The sequence below is a fragment of the Typha latifolia genome, chromosome 3 (assembly GCF_019914945.1).
Source record: "Typha latifolia isolate L0001 chromosome 3, TyphaL0001v2, whole genome shotgun sequence".
Classification (NCBI taxonomy): Eukaryota; Viridiplantae; Streptophyta; class Magnoliopsida; order Poales; family Typhaceae; genus Typha; species Typha latifolia.
In genome coordinates this window covers 1181549-1196701 of record NC_133088.1, presented here as the reverse complement: position 1 = coordinate 1196701, position 15153 = coordinate 1181549, and the positions used below count along the sequence as shown (strand labels likewise).

General features: G+C 38.7%; 4 protein-coding genes and 1 non-coding gene across 6 annotated transcripts; 1 reads left to right on the top strand and 4 right to left on the bottom strand.

The window, feature by feature from the left end:
* Positions 1–42: 42 nt before the first annotated feature.
* Positions 43–5047, bottom strand: LOC140783235 (ninja-family protein AFP3-like). Of its 2 annotated transcripts, XM_073130034.1 has the most exons (4): positions 4086–5047; positions 3089–3376; positions 2360–2969; positions 43–758 (listed from the first exon to the last, which is right to left on the bottom strand). In XM_073130034.1, the coding sequence occupies exons 3-4, from the start codon at positions 2913–2915 to the stop codon at positions 367–369; spliced, it is 948 nt and encodes a 315-aa protein (XP_072986135.1). In that variant the 5' UTR covers positions 2916–2969; positions 3089–3376; positions 4086–5047; the 3' UTR covers positions 43–366. The 2 variants fall into 2 exon arrangements, with proteins under 2 accessions (XP_072986135.1, XP_072986136.1); XM_073130035.1 differs by lacking the exons at positions 3089–3376; positions 4086–5047 and having other exon boundaries at positions 2360–3064.
* Positions 5048–7186: 2139 nt separating this feature from the next.
* Positions 7187–7806, bottom strand: LOC140783238 (mitochondrial import receptor subunit TOM5 homolog). Its single transcript, XM_073130037.1, has 2 exons — positions 7641–7806; positions 7187–7498 (listed from the first exon to the last, which is right to left on the bottom strand). Exons 1-2 carry the CDS (start codon positions 7719–7721, stop codon positions 7421–7423), a joined length of 159 nt encoding a protein of 52 aa, XP_072986138.1. The 5' UTR covers positions 7722–7806; the 3' UTR covers positions 7187–7420.
* A 223-nt stretch (positions 7807–8029) lies between these two features.
* Positions 8030–8102, bottom strand: TRNAR-ACG (transfer RNA arginine (anticodon ACG)). The gene has a single exon. It is a non-coding gene; the product is annotated as a tRNA-Arg (tRNA).
* An 84-nt stretch (positions 8103–8186) lies between these two features.
* On the top strand, positions 8187–9218 carry LOC140783236 (uncharacterized). Its single transcript, XM_073130036.1, has 2 exons — positions 8187–8426; positions 8638–9218. Exons 1-2 carry the CDS (start codon positions 8292–8294, stop codon positions 9061–9063), a joined length of 561 nt encoding a protein of 186 aa, XP_072986137.1. The 5' UTR covers positions 8187–8291; the 3' UTR covers positions 9064–9218.
* Positions 8413–13721, bottom strand: LOC140783234 (nuclear transport factor 2-like). The gene is made up of 10 exons (XM_073130033.1): positions 13605–13721; positions 13381–13524; positions 12794–13091; positions 12081–12674; positions 11633–11988; positions 11177–11303; positions 10976–11097; positions 10829–10894; positions 10517–10580; positions 8413–10054 (listed from the first exon to the last, which is right to left on the bottom strand). The coding sequence occupies exons 1-10, from the start codon at positions 13650–13652 to the stop codon at positions 9918–9920; spliced, it is 1956 nt and encodes a 651-aa protein (XP_072986134.1). The 5' UTR covers positions 13653–13721; the 3' UTR covers positions 8413–9917.
* Positions 13722–15153: the final 1432 nt, after the last annotated feature.

Here is a 15153-nt window from a genome sequence, read left to right as displayed (position 1 = left end):
TATAAGGATGATATGAGGAAGAATTATATGTCATGCAAGAAATGAACTCCTCAAAAATCTACTTTATTTCTCCTTCCAGAGTTTATATGCAACATTGTGATACTAGTAAAGCTTTCCTACTTGATAACACAAAGAACGAGTTGTAACAAAACAAAGGGAAAAAAAAAATTTATCTCTACTTTGCTAGAAGACTCAAGACTGTAAACAGGAAGAAAAGAAACATTTTCTTCTTTAGTTCTTTAGCTCTTTCACTTAGTTCAATCCTTGTTCTTTCGCATGTTTAAATGATATTTTGTTAATCACTCCAAATTAGCTTGGACAAAGATTGTGATTCCCAACGGAAGTAAACGGAGAGGAGCATAGTCATCATAGAATGGTAGACGGAGAGGGGCTGACTACGATGTGCCTGAGAGGATGAGTCACATCGCCACCTCCCGCGTGCTTCACAAACTCTGCCGGCGTGAGGAAGTTGCCATGGCAGACACAGACAATCCTCACCTCCTCCCCTTTCTTGTACTTGTACAGAAAGCCTTCAATCCTTCTCCCATTTGGGCCGACTCCTCTTGTGGACACACATGGCATCTCCTCCATCGTGCCCTTTCTCGCCTCTCCCACCGCCTCCTTTGCTCTTAGATCGGCTTTTCCAGTTGGGCCAGTCTCACCGGAGGCATAGTTATGCAGTCTTCGCACCATACCAGCTGCTAGATTAGGTTCCGCCTTGTGCTCGTTATGCTCAACCGAAGGTGGCCTCTTGACCTCTGTAAAATAGGTTATGTTCTTAAACATAGAATCCAGAGGTTGAGACCAAACTTTGAAAAAATAACAGGACGGCAATTAATTCAAGTGCAGTATATCATAGGCATATGTGACACAAGGTGATTCGTTTATCAATTTACTCTTCTAGGCTCCACCTACTTGTGGGGCTGCATGGCATCAGAACTTTGTGTTTCCAACCAGAATATGAAAGTCTGAACATATATAAATGATCCATTGCTGCTAATTGCTAAACATTCAAAACAACACATATGGACAATGATCGCAGTTGTAATCTAATGCAAAGAATCATTGATTTAATTGTTTGTGACCTAGGCTCAGTTCCACATACCTAATAAGAAGCATCAGGCCAGCAACCAGATAAGATGAGCATGCTATAGATATGAATTAGTCATCATCAGACAGTGATATAATATCAAGAGATAATATACAAAAAGCATCACTAGTCAAATACCACATCAAGATAATTTGTGGTTGGCATAAATAATTAATCTAGAAGGATAGATTTTAATCATTTGGGAATATAAAGGATACATGCATGATTGTCCTAAGTAATAAACAAGCAACTACCACAGGTGATATAAGCTACCAACATAACTTCACTAGAAAATGCAGGCTTACAAATACTGAACAACTAAATAAATTAATATAATCGACTTGAATGTTTCACTTTTGATTTTTTTTTTCCCATGTCTGAATAAATGTTTCATTGACTTATCAAAGGATTGCCAGATACTCTTGTTCTAACTTCAATATGTAAGTGTTCCAGTAGGAAGCAACATCGCAACTCAAATTGGTATCGATCATAAGCAAAAGACAGATTTAATATAAACCTGAATTTGCGTACAACTCTCCTCTTATTACGTACACTAGCTAGTAAGGACAGCAAGAAGATTTGCAATAGAAGGAAATGAAGCTCATCTGCAGGCTTTTTGAGAAAATGAAGTACCGAATCCTGAACAAATCCTGACATCACCAAGAGATTTGAGGTAAAATGTACTCCCGATGAAGGATGCCAATGTTAGAAGTTGTTCTGTAATCCTTTGATACAGTATAGTTAGGCAGAATATATTTACTCTTAAGAAAAACAAAGAGGACTTTTTTTGTCAAAAAGTTGTTTGTGGATCAATGCGCATTAATTTGTTTCTTGTATTCCACTTTCCAACAAGGAATCGGTAGTAAATTGAATAACTAAAAGAGAGAAACTTGCCGACATAAAGCTTTAAGAAAACCACAATGTAACATTCCTCAAGCAACAACCAAATAAGTAAACAAATGTTAATTAATGATTAACAACACCAAAAGACTGCAAATTGCACTGGAAGTAATAAATACCATACCAAACACATTCAGGAACAATCAAGTAGAGTTTCCACAAGGAAACAATAAATAAAACCAGCCACCAATTCCCCGGATAAATAGCTCCCAAATAAATGGAAAGCAAGAAGATAGAGAGAACAAGCCCATGCCAAAATCTATCAGCAAATGGAACAAATGCAGACAATATGATGGATGTATGAAGCACATGAAAAACAAATATTAACAAGATTCATTTCTACAGATCAATTTAGAGAAGAATTGGTACCTTGCGTTTCCTGGATTTCAAGGTTAGAAAAACTTGAGAAGCCACTCCCTTGAGATCCAATTGACCCTTGGGACATCAAGGGGAAGCATTTGGGACCTTGCTCAGTAGCCATCTCCTCATCCATATTGTCCTCCTTCCTATCTCTTTCCCCCACTTTGGAATTCCTCTTCTCCAATCTCTTTCTCTTGGCCTCCATCCTCTTCAAGCTCTGCAACTCCTTCCTCTTCCTGTGCTCATCGTCGGCCGCCATCGCTGGCAAAGAAGACGTCCTCGTCAGCAAATTAACCTCCAGGAAATCGTACTCCACGGGAGGAATCGAGAGCCCGGCGACCGACGACGACCGGAGTAATCTCTTCTCGTTACTGGGCTCCACTCCGAAGCATCCACCTAATGACAACCCCAGGTTGATATCAATCTCTCCCAAGTCGTCTCCTTTCCTTTCTAGATTCTCCTCGTTGCAATTAATCTCGCTCAAATGCCTCAAAAAGTCTCTCGGGTAGCTTCCAATTCGCTCGGAGACCTCCTCTATCTCTTCCTCCGCTGCCTCTCCCGCCATGGGAACAAGCACTGTACGCCCTCCAAGGAACGAACTTTACTTGGATTTCTTCATCTATTACAGGAACATAATAAAACCCAGAAGCCAGATTTCGAAGTTATTCGAAAATGAACAAGGAGCCGAAGAGGCGAAGGGGGGAAGCCATTAGGGATTCTTTATAAAGCACTTCTAACCTCGTTCTAAAGCCACGTGTCGAGCTCCAGTGAGTTGAACGTATAGGGAACACAGCGGCGACGCCAAAACAAGGGTCTCCTCCCCCATGAATTCCCGAGCTTATGATGTGGCGCCGGCCGTACACCGACACGTGGGCATCGTAGAACAGCGTACAACCGAGACGGGCCTTCGGTTCATAAACCCCACGATACAACGTTTATCGCTGCTTTCCTCGTGGCCGCTCCTCCATAACTCCGGGCTGGAGCTAACCGACACGTGTCGGTATATCTATCTATCTATCTATCTATCTATATATATATATATATATATATATATATATATATATAAATATTAATGGAATATAAAGCATCAATCCTTTTATTCTTGCATTTAAATCTCTGCCATAAAAATTTATTGAATTACAGATCTATCATATTTCCTACGTCGGTGATCCGAAGAAGTATCTTTGTGAATTAAGCTATCCAACTGGTTGATCAATGACGTGGCACGCAAACAGTGAGCCACGACAGAAGATCCAGTGGGTCTATATAAGTTTAATAAATTAAATAAAATTTTAATTAAGATTTTTCTGATATTTTTTTTAGTTTTTCACTATTTGGAGGCTGCACGTTTATAAAACTAGATGACTATAGTTCATGTAGGTGCTTCTAAGAATCACTTTAATGAGATAACAATTTCATTTAATAAAAAATAATAATACATAAAATCAATCACAGAAAGAAAGATAATTTATATTAAACAAAATTGATGACTTGTACAATCATTTATATATAGTATAAATTATCCTATGTATTAAGTCAACAAATTGGTCAAAAAATAATTTAACTTAAAAATCACCACTGTAATTTATATATCATTTATCATCACAAATAAACAATCGGCATATTAAAAATATTTCTAATATTCATATAATATTACAATATACTTTATTCATAGGACAGTCAATTCGGTCATAGAACTCAATAATAATTTTTCGTAGAACTAGATGACACGTACCTACAGAGTTACGATCGTTCTGTCGCCACGTGGTTGATGACTGTGGAGACTGGAGGGACATTACGGCAGACATGGGACCAGTTGTACATAGCCCCATCCAGGTGCATCCACGTGGGCGCGAGAAAAGAGGGAGTGCTATTGCGGGAGACAGCCATGGCTGGGGAGGAATAGGGCGGGCTGTGGGCAAGTTGGAGAGCGACATGTGGCGACGTATCGGTTTCCGGTGACGTCATGCTTTGACACGCAAGTTGCCTCCGAGATCTTCTTAAGATTCTCTGTCTCTGCAAGTCAGCATCAGATGACAGGACCTGGCGACGAGTCATTATATGCCACGCGTCGTTGTTCTGCGAACATTGCCAACTTTATCGCCACTAAAAGGCTAAATTAGTACTCAACTTGGACTAATCGAATTTAGGGTGATACTAAAATGGAGATATCTGGTGAGGCAGCGAGAAGTGGAAGCTTTTTATTAAGTTTTAACGTAAAGGAAAGGAGGAGGAGAAAGCCGAAGAGGAGGAGAATAAGAGGAGATTATTATTGATGGAACGACCATTGTCCGTTGAGCCCAAACTTTGCAATTGGCACTATAGAAGAGTGGTCGATTGGACATAAAGACATATATCGAGTTGGGAGTTGGGACGACAAAATAAAGCCCTCTCACTGCCGCAGAATTTGACGAGAGACAAACACCCCTGAGAAAGAAGAAGTATAAAATAAATGAAAGAATCCAATGTGCAAGAAACTGGAAAATAAATAACCAAAAGAGACCAAGATTGCTTCCCATAGAATATTCGAGAACAGATATATCAAATTCCACAAAGTTGCGCAAACTTCTTTGGGGAGAGAGAGAGAGAGTGCATAGATCTCCACAAGCTGGAGCTCAGCAATCTTAAGTCATTGAAAAAATGATAGGTAGAGCAAAAAGATTGAACTGCATAGTGAAGTATGAGGTGGGGCAAACAGTTTAAATAATCGATGGGCATTACAAAAGTCTCTAGTCTAACATACATTAATTCATCACGAGCGTGCAAGAGGGTTGGAAGCAGTCAACTGACATCTCCAGGAGGACTTTAATCACTTGCCTTAATAATAGGACTCCTCTTTGGGCCCCTCATTGGTGAGGGGGGAATCTGGGGATCATCTTTGAGATCCATATCCCGCTTATAGGAAAGCATGACACCCTGCTAGTCAAGCCACCGCTAAATCTGTCTATTGCTATCTTCGGCAAATTGAGTCTGCTGTTAGAGCAAACTCCCAACCAAACTAATCCTAGTCAGGTTAGGGTTGGGTTCGCATAGAGCCTACCCTGTCTGAGGAAACAATCTTCCACTTATTCACTTGTTCTTTGCTAAGGATATGTGGACTACGCTGAACAAGATTTGGCTCATTGGGCCGACGGTCTGACGGCCTCCGGCTCTTCAAAGGTGCTAATCTTTTCTTTCACACCAAATTGTTGCTACTATTGGCAGTACCTTGCAGAAAACGCCACAACAATGTTGTCTACCCCAACTACTGTGAGTCCATTACCGTGCTAAGAGAGCACACCGTTGCCCTTGCTTATGAACATTTTCAAGTCCTCATGCCCACCTCTCCCGCCTCATCTATCTATCTTATCTATCTAGATAGATAGATTCTAGCTCCTTATAACTCTCTCTTTACTCCTTAACATCCTCAACCATTGTCCTCACCACTAATGAAGACATTCGCCTCCTACTCTGTTACTTCCTTTTGCTCGCGTATCCTACATTTTCTGTGAAGCAAATCACATTGCAGCCTAGCTTACAAAATCTATTCGAAGTATGGGATTTGACTTTACTTCAAAAAGATCTTAAAGAAACCCATTAGTGACAGATATACAATTCAAATTAGCTACCTAGCAACTATTAGTTGCGGAGGAAAATAAGCTTGAATGGGGTCCCATCTCTCCACAGATAAATATAATTGCAAAGAATACGACTGGTATGATTATATCATCTCGATGCCTACCAATTGAATGTTATTGTTACCAATTTTGTGGCTGACAGGGATGAAATACCTAATGGACCAATAAATGTGTAACATGTGCCGAGAAAAGTAAGCAATAAACCTTGGCCTATTGTTCAAGCGAGTGCATAGACAAATTCTCAATAATCCAAGAATGAACTATGCCGATCTAAGAAAACTCAGTGCAATGAAATGGGAGATTTCAAGAGAAAACAACAGAAGAGGTAGTTCTAACCTTCAATACGATTTGAAAGAGAGATGGAAGAGACTTAAATGCTACTGAGTACCAAAATCTAGAATAGATAACACAGAAATAAAATCCAAACAACAAGCTGCAGATATATGCATATAAAGCAGGTTGAGATTGAAGACAATTACGGGTAAAAGATGGATGCCTTGATGGCTGAATCCATACCTAAATAGATATGGGCGTCGGAAGTAGATGAGACCACTAATATGATTCTACATTGGCAATAAGTTCAAACGAAGCAATTTCTCGATTTCTGGAACTTAGTGGTTGCATGTGATTCGAGAAAAGCAGCAGCATCAGAAAGAAGAATCAGATATGAGAAGTTTGATTTCTTACAGCACACATTTCCTCTGTAATAATCTAGACAAAGTAACCAACCAGCTATTGCTGAAACTTCTTTACATGGAAATTGACCCTGATTCTGAATGGATCCTGTGGTTGTTAAGCCAGCACCTTGGTTTCTGTATAATCACAGTTTTTGCAATAGAACTAGTTCCGAAACTGTCATTAGCCCATAAAACTCTAATCTGATTTAGTCGGAAAAAGGTGCCCTAAGAAGAAAGAACATCTTGCAATATATGTAAGTGTCAACTGTCAACTTGTAAATCAAGACTGTGACTTATATTTGCATTTCATAGGCTATAAGCTATCAAAAATAGTTGCAAGTAACTTGGCACAAAAGATTGATATCCTTTTAACAGAGCCAATCCTCTAATTTGAATAAGAGAGTAGGATTAAAATGAACCTGTTACCAAAGGAGATACTCTGAAGCCAAACTACTGTTAATCATATTTGTGTTTCCTAGTTAGATGAGCCTTGCACACTAACATAATGGACATTAGACATTCAAATAGAACTTGACAACTAATTTTAGAAAAGAGGCCAATGCTTTAATGAAACTTGGCAATCATTTGAAGACAAAGTTATCAAACTAAACAAAACATAAGAATGGCATATCAACTACATTTCAGCTAATAACAAAAACAGAATCATTCAAGCAAATATAACATCTCAAGCCAAGACTCTGATCGAAGTTTGACCATTTCGTTCCGAATGGATAGCAAGAAATCACAAGCAAAAAATTGCTTCTCATTTTTCTTTTTCAGATGGCCATTAGATCACCAAAATTACGCATTAGAAAGACGGAGCCAGCGAACAGCCCAAAAGCACGCAGCACCTTCTGTAACAATAGTTTCAAAGATTCACAAATTTGATAGGTATTAAACTGGAAAATACTAACCTAGAGTATGATTCAGTCAAGAGCGGAAGAAAGAAAAGTTTGGGGACGGATGGAAGGGGAAAGAGAAGGCGAAGAAAATTACCGAGTTGACCGCCCACTTCTCTTCGTCGTTGACCTGGGAGTTCCAGAACTCCTTAACCTTCTCCACCGGGGCACTCGCCATGACGATGAAATTCTAGGGTTAGGGTTTTTCTTCTCTCACTAGGTCTTTCTGTTCCAAATCGCTCGGTCGCAATAGAGGCTGGAGATGTATAAGAAGCCGAGAGCTTGATTATATAATGGGTCCAATGTTGGTGTTAATCACGAAAATGCTACTCCAAAAAAAGAGACCAACTTCTTCGGATCAGCTGGTGCCCCGCAAGAATACAATACACACAATTCGCATATCATTTTTCGACACGTTTGCATGACTACCATTGGGGCCCTCGTGGATAAGAACTATAAAGGTAAAAAGTTTGTCGAAGGTGAAAACGACTCCACTGGGGATCGAACCCAGAATCTCTGGTTCCGTAGACCAGCGCCTTATCCATTGGGCCATGGAGTCTTAGTTGTTTAAAAGAAAAAATAAAACGAATTAAAAATATTAACTATGAATCCAATCTAATCCATCCATCTGCGAACACGTGTCCGATGCTGCTATCCACAACAGAGGTGGCCACGAATAGCGCAGGGGGGAAAAGAGAGGTGGAGAGGGGAGTAAGAGAAGAAGAGCATCGAGAGGTGAGAAGTTCTCATGGAGACCGTGGGAGTTCACAGCACCAGAGCAATGTTGTTCTCACCTTCTCCTCCCATGGCAAGAGCTCGAGGCCCTCTCCTGATCAAATCAATGGCTACCCAGAAGACCGGAACCCGAGTTGGCACCAGAAAGGTGAGATCTTTCTTACCCATCTCAAATTGGAGTTAAAAGATTCAATTACAAGAAACCTCTACTAGGAGTGAACAAGATAGAATGATCTAAATTCTAATGCATGCAAACAATCTTTTTGTTTGCCAATTGAATGATCGAATACCTTCACCTCAATAGAAAGTAATGAGTTTACACGAGTAATTATATATATATATATGTCTATACGATGCAGGGAACGACGGTCTTCCCGGTCGGCGAGCCCGGGCCCCGAGAGATAAGCAATGGCGCAGCACAGCCTATAAAGCTTCTGACAAATGTGGAGAAGCTGAGGCTCCTAAGCAAGGCAGAGAAGGCGGGATTACTATCTGCGGCTGAGAGTTTTGGATTCTCGCTATCCACAGTGGAGAGGTTAGGCCTTCTCTCCAAGGCGGAGGATCTCGGCGTCTTATCGGCGGCGACGGACCCCGGAACCCCTGGAGCTCTCCTCAGCCTGAGCCTTCTCTTGCTTGCGTTGGGTCCGGTTTGCGTCTACGTTGTGCCGGAGCAGTATCCATGGGAGGTGGTCCTGCAGGTCTTGGTGGCTTTGGTCAGTGTAGCTGGTGGATCAGCAGCATTCGCAGCATCTAGCTTTGTTTCAAAGTTGCAGAGCTCAAACTGAGGAGCATCATCATCTTATCAGGCTACATCTTGCAGTGAGTAGTACTGTCAACTAGATATCTTCATCCTGTTCTTCTGTTTATGTTGAATTCTTCTTTTTGTATACAAGACAAGCATGATGTTAGCAGTATCTTCTAATGAGGCACTATTGATGGATGGATGGATGGATGGATGGATGGATGGATGGATAGATGGATGGTCTCTGACATATATAATTTCTGAAAACCCTCCTTGTAATACAACAATTGTAAGGAAATTCCAAACATAAAGTAACTAAGAGTTACTCAGGATACCTGGTAGAAAAGGCAATACTCTAAAACACTAGCAGTTGAACATTGTATCTTCATGCAATAAGTAGGCAAGAATCCATGGCTGAACAACTAAGATTCCTTATCCAAAATTGTAACACTCAAAAGACAATAAGCTGCACCATAGAAATGCCAAAAGTACTACTGTACAATTACTCACACAACTGATTGGAGTCACTACTAGCATTTGGTGCGATCACAGAGATTGAGAATATGTTGCAACCAAAACATTAAGAAGAAATCGTGAAAAGAAGAGGCTTGATTTGAAAGAAAAATATATTAAATACAGTAGTAATAGCAACTGACCCAGAATTCCTTTGGAATTTTAGGCAATGCATCAATAAACGAAGTATTTTCTCCTTTGACAATAACAAGTATTTCCTACTTTCACATTCTATTCTTAAGGATAACCTATTGTAAGGGTTCTCTGACCATTCCTTGTTTTTCTCCCCTTTTTTGCTTTACCTGTTAGAACACTAGTTCATTATGCCAGCTTCACCTGGAAAAAACCAGAACTCAGCATGCATGCTCCTTAAGGTTCATGTATTCATTTCCTTCCGGAACCATTCTTGATGCCAAATCTTCCATAACTCTTGAATTTATCATTCTGAACTCCATCTCTTGTAGTTAGATACAATCCCCTCCAATTGTCACCATTGCTCTTACTAAGACCACCACTAAAAGCTGGAAAAAGCGAAAGAGAGAGGTCTGTTTAAGAAGTGCAAGGTGGTAAACGGACAGAACTTTTCCTATTTTTCCAACAAATGTATTGCTGATCCATAAAAATGACATGAACATAGTTACTAAAGCATAGATGCAAATTTTCACTAGATGCACCACTGATATGCTTCTCAGAGTTCCATACATAACCACTCCATTAACAGGAGAAAGCATCTTACTCTAGTGATGAAAGCAAATTGTCCATGCAACAATAGTGAATGAAAATATGAATGTTCACTTAGTACCATTTTCCTTAACCAGGATTAAGATACTTTTAATATTTCTTACTATAATGTAATTCAAAAACTTTGGTTTTCTCTTACATACGAGGCACACATTATCACTAGTTAGATAGCTAAGCAAGTTAACATGATCATGTTACGATAATTCTGCATGTTATAAAATGGAAATTAAATTTGTACTTGCCTCGTGTTGTGGCTTTCTTCTCCTCCACATAAGCTTTGCGTCCTCCAATCATGACAGGTGATGCCTAATGTTTCAAAGGTTAAGATACTTTACTATAGTAGAGACACAAATTCAAAATTTCATAATAATGTAATGGCAGAGAAGGCCGAAGAGACATATATCAGCAAATGACGGGGATAAATTAGTCCCAAAGGAAGAAGTGAGGAATAGGAACTCACTTCCTTATGTATGCATACCTTTAAATAATTAGAGTAGAGAAAGTTAATTCAGTCTATCTTCAATAATGGAATAATTTAGAATTCAGAGAAACACCTGAATTGCAGACTGCATGGAAAGTGATGACTGAAACTCAACAAAGCCAAAGCAGAAACACTCAATCTGCAAGCATAAATGCAAGAAGAGTAAGTTACAGTATAATATATAAAAATAAGCTAAAAAACATTAAAAACTGCCACGCACCTTATTGCTTCTGATTTGGATGCCACCAAACTTAATAGGTCCAAATTTCTTGAATTCCTCCTCAACTTGAGGAATTGTGGCATCTAGAGGCAAGTTCCTAATGTAGATGGAGTATCCCTTTACTGTAGGTGCCACAATGAATGATTGTTAGAACATAAGACTTACGAACCGTAGTGTCAACTCCAAAGGAAAGAGACAAACCTTCAGAGGTTGAAATGCTAGTACTAGCTGGAATTGCAGGGCGAGGGTTAGTAGGCTTGGATACTAGTGCAGTTGGTTTCTTGAGGTCTCTGAGGATATGCGATAGCTCCCCATTTGCAGATCTCACCTATACCAATTTGTAAAAGTATAAGTATTCAAAAGATGATCTTACATGTATAGTACACAATAGGTTAAAATTGTGTGAAGAAGTAAAATGATGTCAGGGGAAATCAATGTATACAATTAAAGATAACCATTCATAAAAGAAACTACTAATTCTTTAGCACAAACGAGGTCAGCATGGAAGATTATTTAGAACAGGCAACTTAAAATGAAGTGTCCACCAATAGGGCAGCAGTCACTTGCAAATCGGGATAATCCTCGGTGACCCGAGTGACTAGAAGAAAGAAAAAGGTAGTAACAGTTTCTTTCTAGCAAAGCAGCATAGGAACTCACAACTGCAGCATACGTCGGACGACCATCTTGCAGAGCAGTAGGAATTTTATCTGCAGAAATTGTTTCTGGTTCCCCATATGGCTCAATTGTCTCAGGCACATCTTGCTGACCAATAGTTGTATCCATAGATGTTGTAATAATTTCACAAGATGTATTAGGCACATCTTGCTGAGTAACAGTTTTATCCAGAGAAATTGATTTTTCCTTAATATATGTTTCATCCTCATTAGCCTTGTTTTCAACAATTACACGTTCATTTTCTGAATGACCATAAATGTCCTCTGAAATATCATCCTCTGCCTCAGAAATTATTATCTCCGTGCCGGTTACATGGCTACTATCAGAAGGTGCGAACTCTGTATAAGACAAATGGATAGAACATCACCAATAGATCCAAAATTGTCAGTTAAAGAAATACTATAGAAATTACAAAAGGAATTTTTTATACCAAAGTCAAGGGATTGGGCAGCTTGTGAAGCATCATCACTAGAGCCATCAGCTAGCACGTGATTGATTTCCCCTAGTGCTCTTTCATATAAAAAGCTAACAATGTCTTCTACTAGCTTACGAGATTCATCGTAGTATGTTTTCTCTGTTTCGTATTCATCAACAGGCTCTGGCACATCTTGCCTAACAACAGGTTCTGTATCCAGAAAAACAGTTTGTGTTTCATTACGTGCAGCATTAGCCTTAGGCATGTCTTGCTGAAAAATAATTGTCTCTGTGGAATCTGTTAGTGTCTTGCTATGCATATGAACCATCATAGACACATCTTGTTGAACAATGCTAGTTGCATTTACAGACATTGTTTCAGTTTCATTAGCTGCATTAGGCACGTCACATTGAGCAACAGAAGTTGTATCTGAAGAAATAGCTTGAGCTTTGATATATCCATCAACCACTGGATCCACATTAGTTGTATCCTCAACAAATATGCCTCTATCTTTTGACTGAACATAAGTGCACTCTGAAATATCAGCTTCTGGCTCAACAAATACTAGTGCATTGCCCAGAATATGATTATCATCCAGCTTTTCCGAATCTGTCAAACAATAGAGGAGCATTATTAGTTCCAAATTATCAACTAAACACTACTATAGTAGACATCATTAGTTCCAAATTATCAACTAAAAACTACTATAGTAGAAATAAACAGATTACCTATACCAATTTCAGGGGCTTGCGGAGAATGATGAGCATCAGATAAATTATGACCGGTTTTCGTTGGTTCACCTTCATCCAGAAATCTGAAAATGTCATTGAGGACATAGAATCTTGTGCCCTCCAGTACGGTTAGAAAGAAGGACTGTGTAAATGTACGTCGGACGGCGTCCTTTCCAGTCAAACGTCCAGTGACTAAAACCAGTAGACCTTCTTTGTAGAAGGGTTGTATATCTACAGTGTGTACATCTGTTGTGTAATTCTTGGAGTCCAATGATAGGATCAAATCTTTGATGGCCTGCAAAAGAGATTGTAACGAATAAAAGCCAGAACGATGTAGTCAGTTAGATACTCATATATTTGTAGAGAAGATAGTAAAAATATTTATCAGTGAAATGGAACGTTGCATGAGTAAGTTAGACATTCTCCATGACAACACCATAGATCTTGCGGACAATCTTTTACTTGTCGTATAATATTCAGTCTCTCGCGTAAATGATATGTGAATATTAAAACGTTGACACTTTAAAGAATAAAAGATGTTGATTTAGTAGTAAGACAACAGTTTGTATGTCTTAGAAGCACACCTGCAGTGTTGTGGCTGATTTCATTACTCCATTGGCATCTGGGCGAGAAATAATGCTTGCTTCAAGATAATGTCCGTCAATATACTCAGGAAATTGATCCATATGATCATAATATACACAAACAAATATCTTTACCATCTTCATCTGAAACAGAATGGAAGTTATATTCTGAGGAGAAATAGGAAGGGAGAAACAAGACATAAACCAAAAGAACCAATTGGTACCAGATCTAGAGATACGAGAGAAGCAGGAGTAGCACTTGGCAATGCCATGTCTGCACGATTAAAGTAGTACCAGAATTCAGTACAGCTCAAGAAGAGACTCAATTTATAAGGCAATGGCTCTTCTTAGAAAAGGTATAGACGGTATAATAGACAGAATAAGAAAGAGAAAATCACACTTTAATTCGACATATAAACAAACACAAAAGGAAGAAAAGGATTCATTACCAGTAAGTCTAAATGATACTACAAACAAGACATCCCGAATCTAACAAAAGAAAAGCAATAAAAATCACTTTGATACTCTTGCTAGCCCACCAAAGTGGGCATGAAGGACCCATGTAGGGATAATCAAGATCATATTGTGCCTGAGTTCATGTAGGTGATCCAAAACCATCAAGTTCAGAACTTTTAGAAAATCAAACACAAAATACCAAACGAACTAATCAGAGATAAAGGGTCAAAAAAAAAAAAAAAGAACAACAACGCACATTCAAGCTTTACATGTTGGCAAACCAAAAAGAAAAGCGAAGAAGTTATAAAAGAAAAAATTTAAAAAAAAAGGAACACTTTTTGACCTATACCCATGACAAGAATAATCCGTAGTAAAAAAAGAGATGGAAAAGATATGTTACCTTTAACAAGTAGAATTACGGATAACAAGCAAGAAGAGGAGATCTTACCGAAGGAAAGAATACACGGAAGAAGGGATGATATAGTTCACTTAGAAGAGAAAAACCCTAGGGTTTAAGAGAGCGATAGAGAGGAGAGGAGAGGAGAGGAGAGGAGAGGAGAGGAACCAAGAGAGCAGGCAACGCGCATTCCGCTAGCTGAGCTTTAAATAGACGATTATTTTCTAATCCATACTGGTGAGTAAAAGTGGAGTCGTCGACGACTCTAAGTCTAACATATGATCTGAAAGGACAATGCGTAGCCGATTCATGAGTTCGGTTTCAACGGTTTCCACCATCGAGATTTCGTCAAAATCTCTATAATCCAATTAGTTTCGGAGATGAATTCAGGAGATTGACATCTATCCAATGATGAGTTATCTTGATCATAATTGGATCTCAAAATAGGCTTTTCTTTTTTTATTTTGTTGAGAAAAAAATAAAATAGGCTATTAATATCGGATAATATAGTGCCTAGAGTTGGACTTTTGAGAAGAAAAAAAATTTCTTCGAATTATAATGAGGCTAATTCATAATTAAAAGTACGATAAACTAGCATTCTCCGATGCATATAGCATAATCCACCAATTTCTCATATTAATCCCTCAATTTTAATCTTCATTTTTTTTTTCGATGTAAAATAGGAAGATTGGGACTTTTTTTTATTTTAATCCGTCAATCCCTCGGACTAAATTATGCACAACACCATTATGAGTGGTCGTGAAAAAGAATAATATTTGACTATCGTTATCAATTTGACAATATATATATATATATATATATTATGTTATATATTGTTGATGTCAGTATATATACGAGTATGCAAACTTAAAGCTAATGTAATTTTAGATTTACAAGAGGATAAATATCCAAAGTAGTGA

Excerpts from the sequence above, each read along its gene's own strand:
- LOC140783235 (XM_073130034.1), bottom strand. The coding sequence starts at position 2,915 with ATGGCGGGAGAGGCAGCGGAGGAAGAGATAGAGGAGGTCTCCGAGCGA. Across the intron at positions 759-2,359 it reads TGAAATCCAGGAAACGCAAG|AGGTCAAGAGGCCACCTTCG; the intron begins GTACCAATTCTT and ends CCTATTTTACAG.
- LOC140783238 (XM_073130037.1), bottom strand. The coding sequence starts at position 7,721 with ATGGCGAGTGCCCCGGTGGAGAAGGTTAAGGAGTTCTGGAACTCCCAG. Across the intron at positions 7,499-7,640 it reads AGAAGTGGGCGGTCAACTCG|AAGGTGCTGCGTGCTTTTGG; the intron begins GTAATTTTCTTC and ends CTATTGTTACAG.
- LOC140783236 (XM_073130036.1), top strand. The coding sequence starts at position 8,292 with ATGGAGACCGTGGGAGTTCACAGCACCAGAGCAATGTTGTTCTCACCT. Across the intron at positions 8,427-8,637 it reads CCCGAGTTGGCACCAGAAAG|GGAACGACGGTCTTCCCGGT; the intron begins GTGAGATCTTTC and ends TATACGATGCAG.
- LOC140783234 (XM_073130033.1), bottom strand. The coding sequence starts at position 13,652 with ATGGCATTGCCAAGTGCTACTCCTGCTTCTCTCGTATCTCTAGATCTG. Across the intron at positions 11,304-11,632 it reads GTCCGACGTATGCTGCAGTT|GTGAGATCTGCAAATGGGGA; the intron begins GTGAGTTCCTAT and ends AAATTGGTATAG. Across the intron at positions 10,055-10,516 it reads GAAGAAAGCCACAACACGAG|CTTTTAGTGGTGGTCTTAGT; the intron begins GCAAGTACAAAT and ends CGCTTTTTCCAG.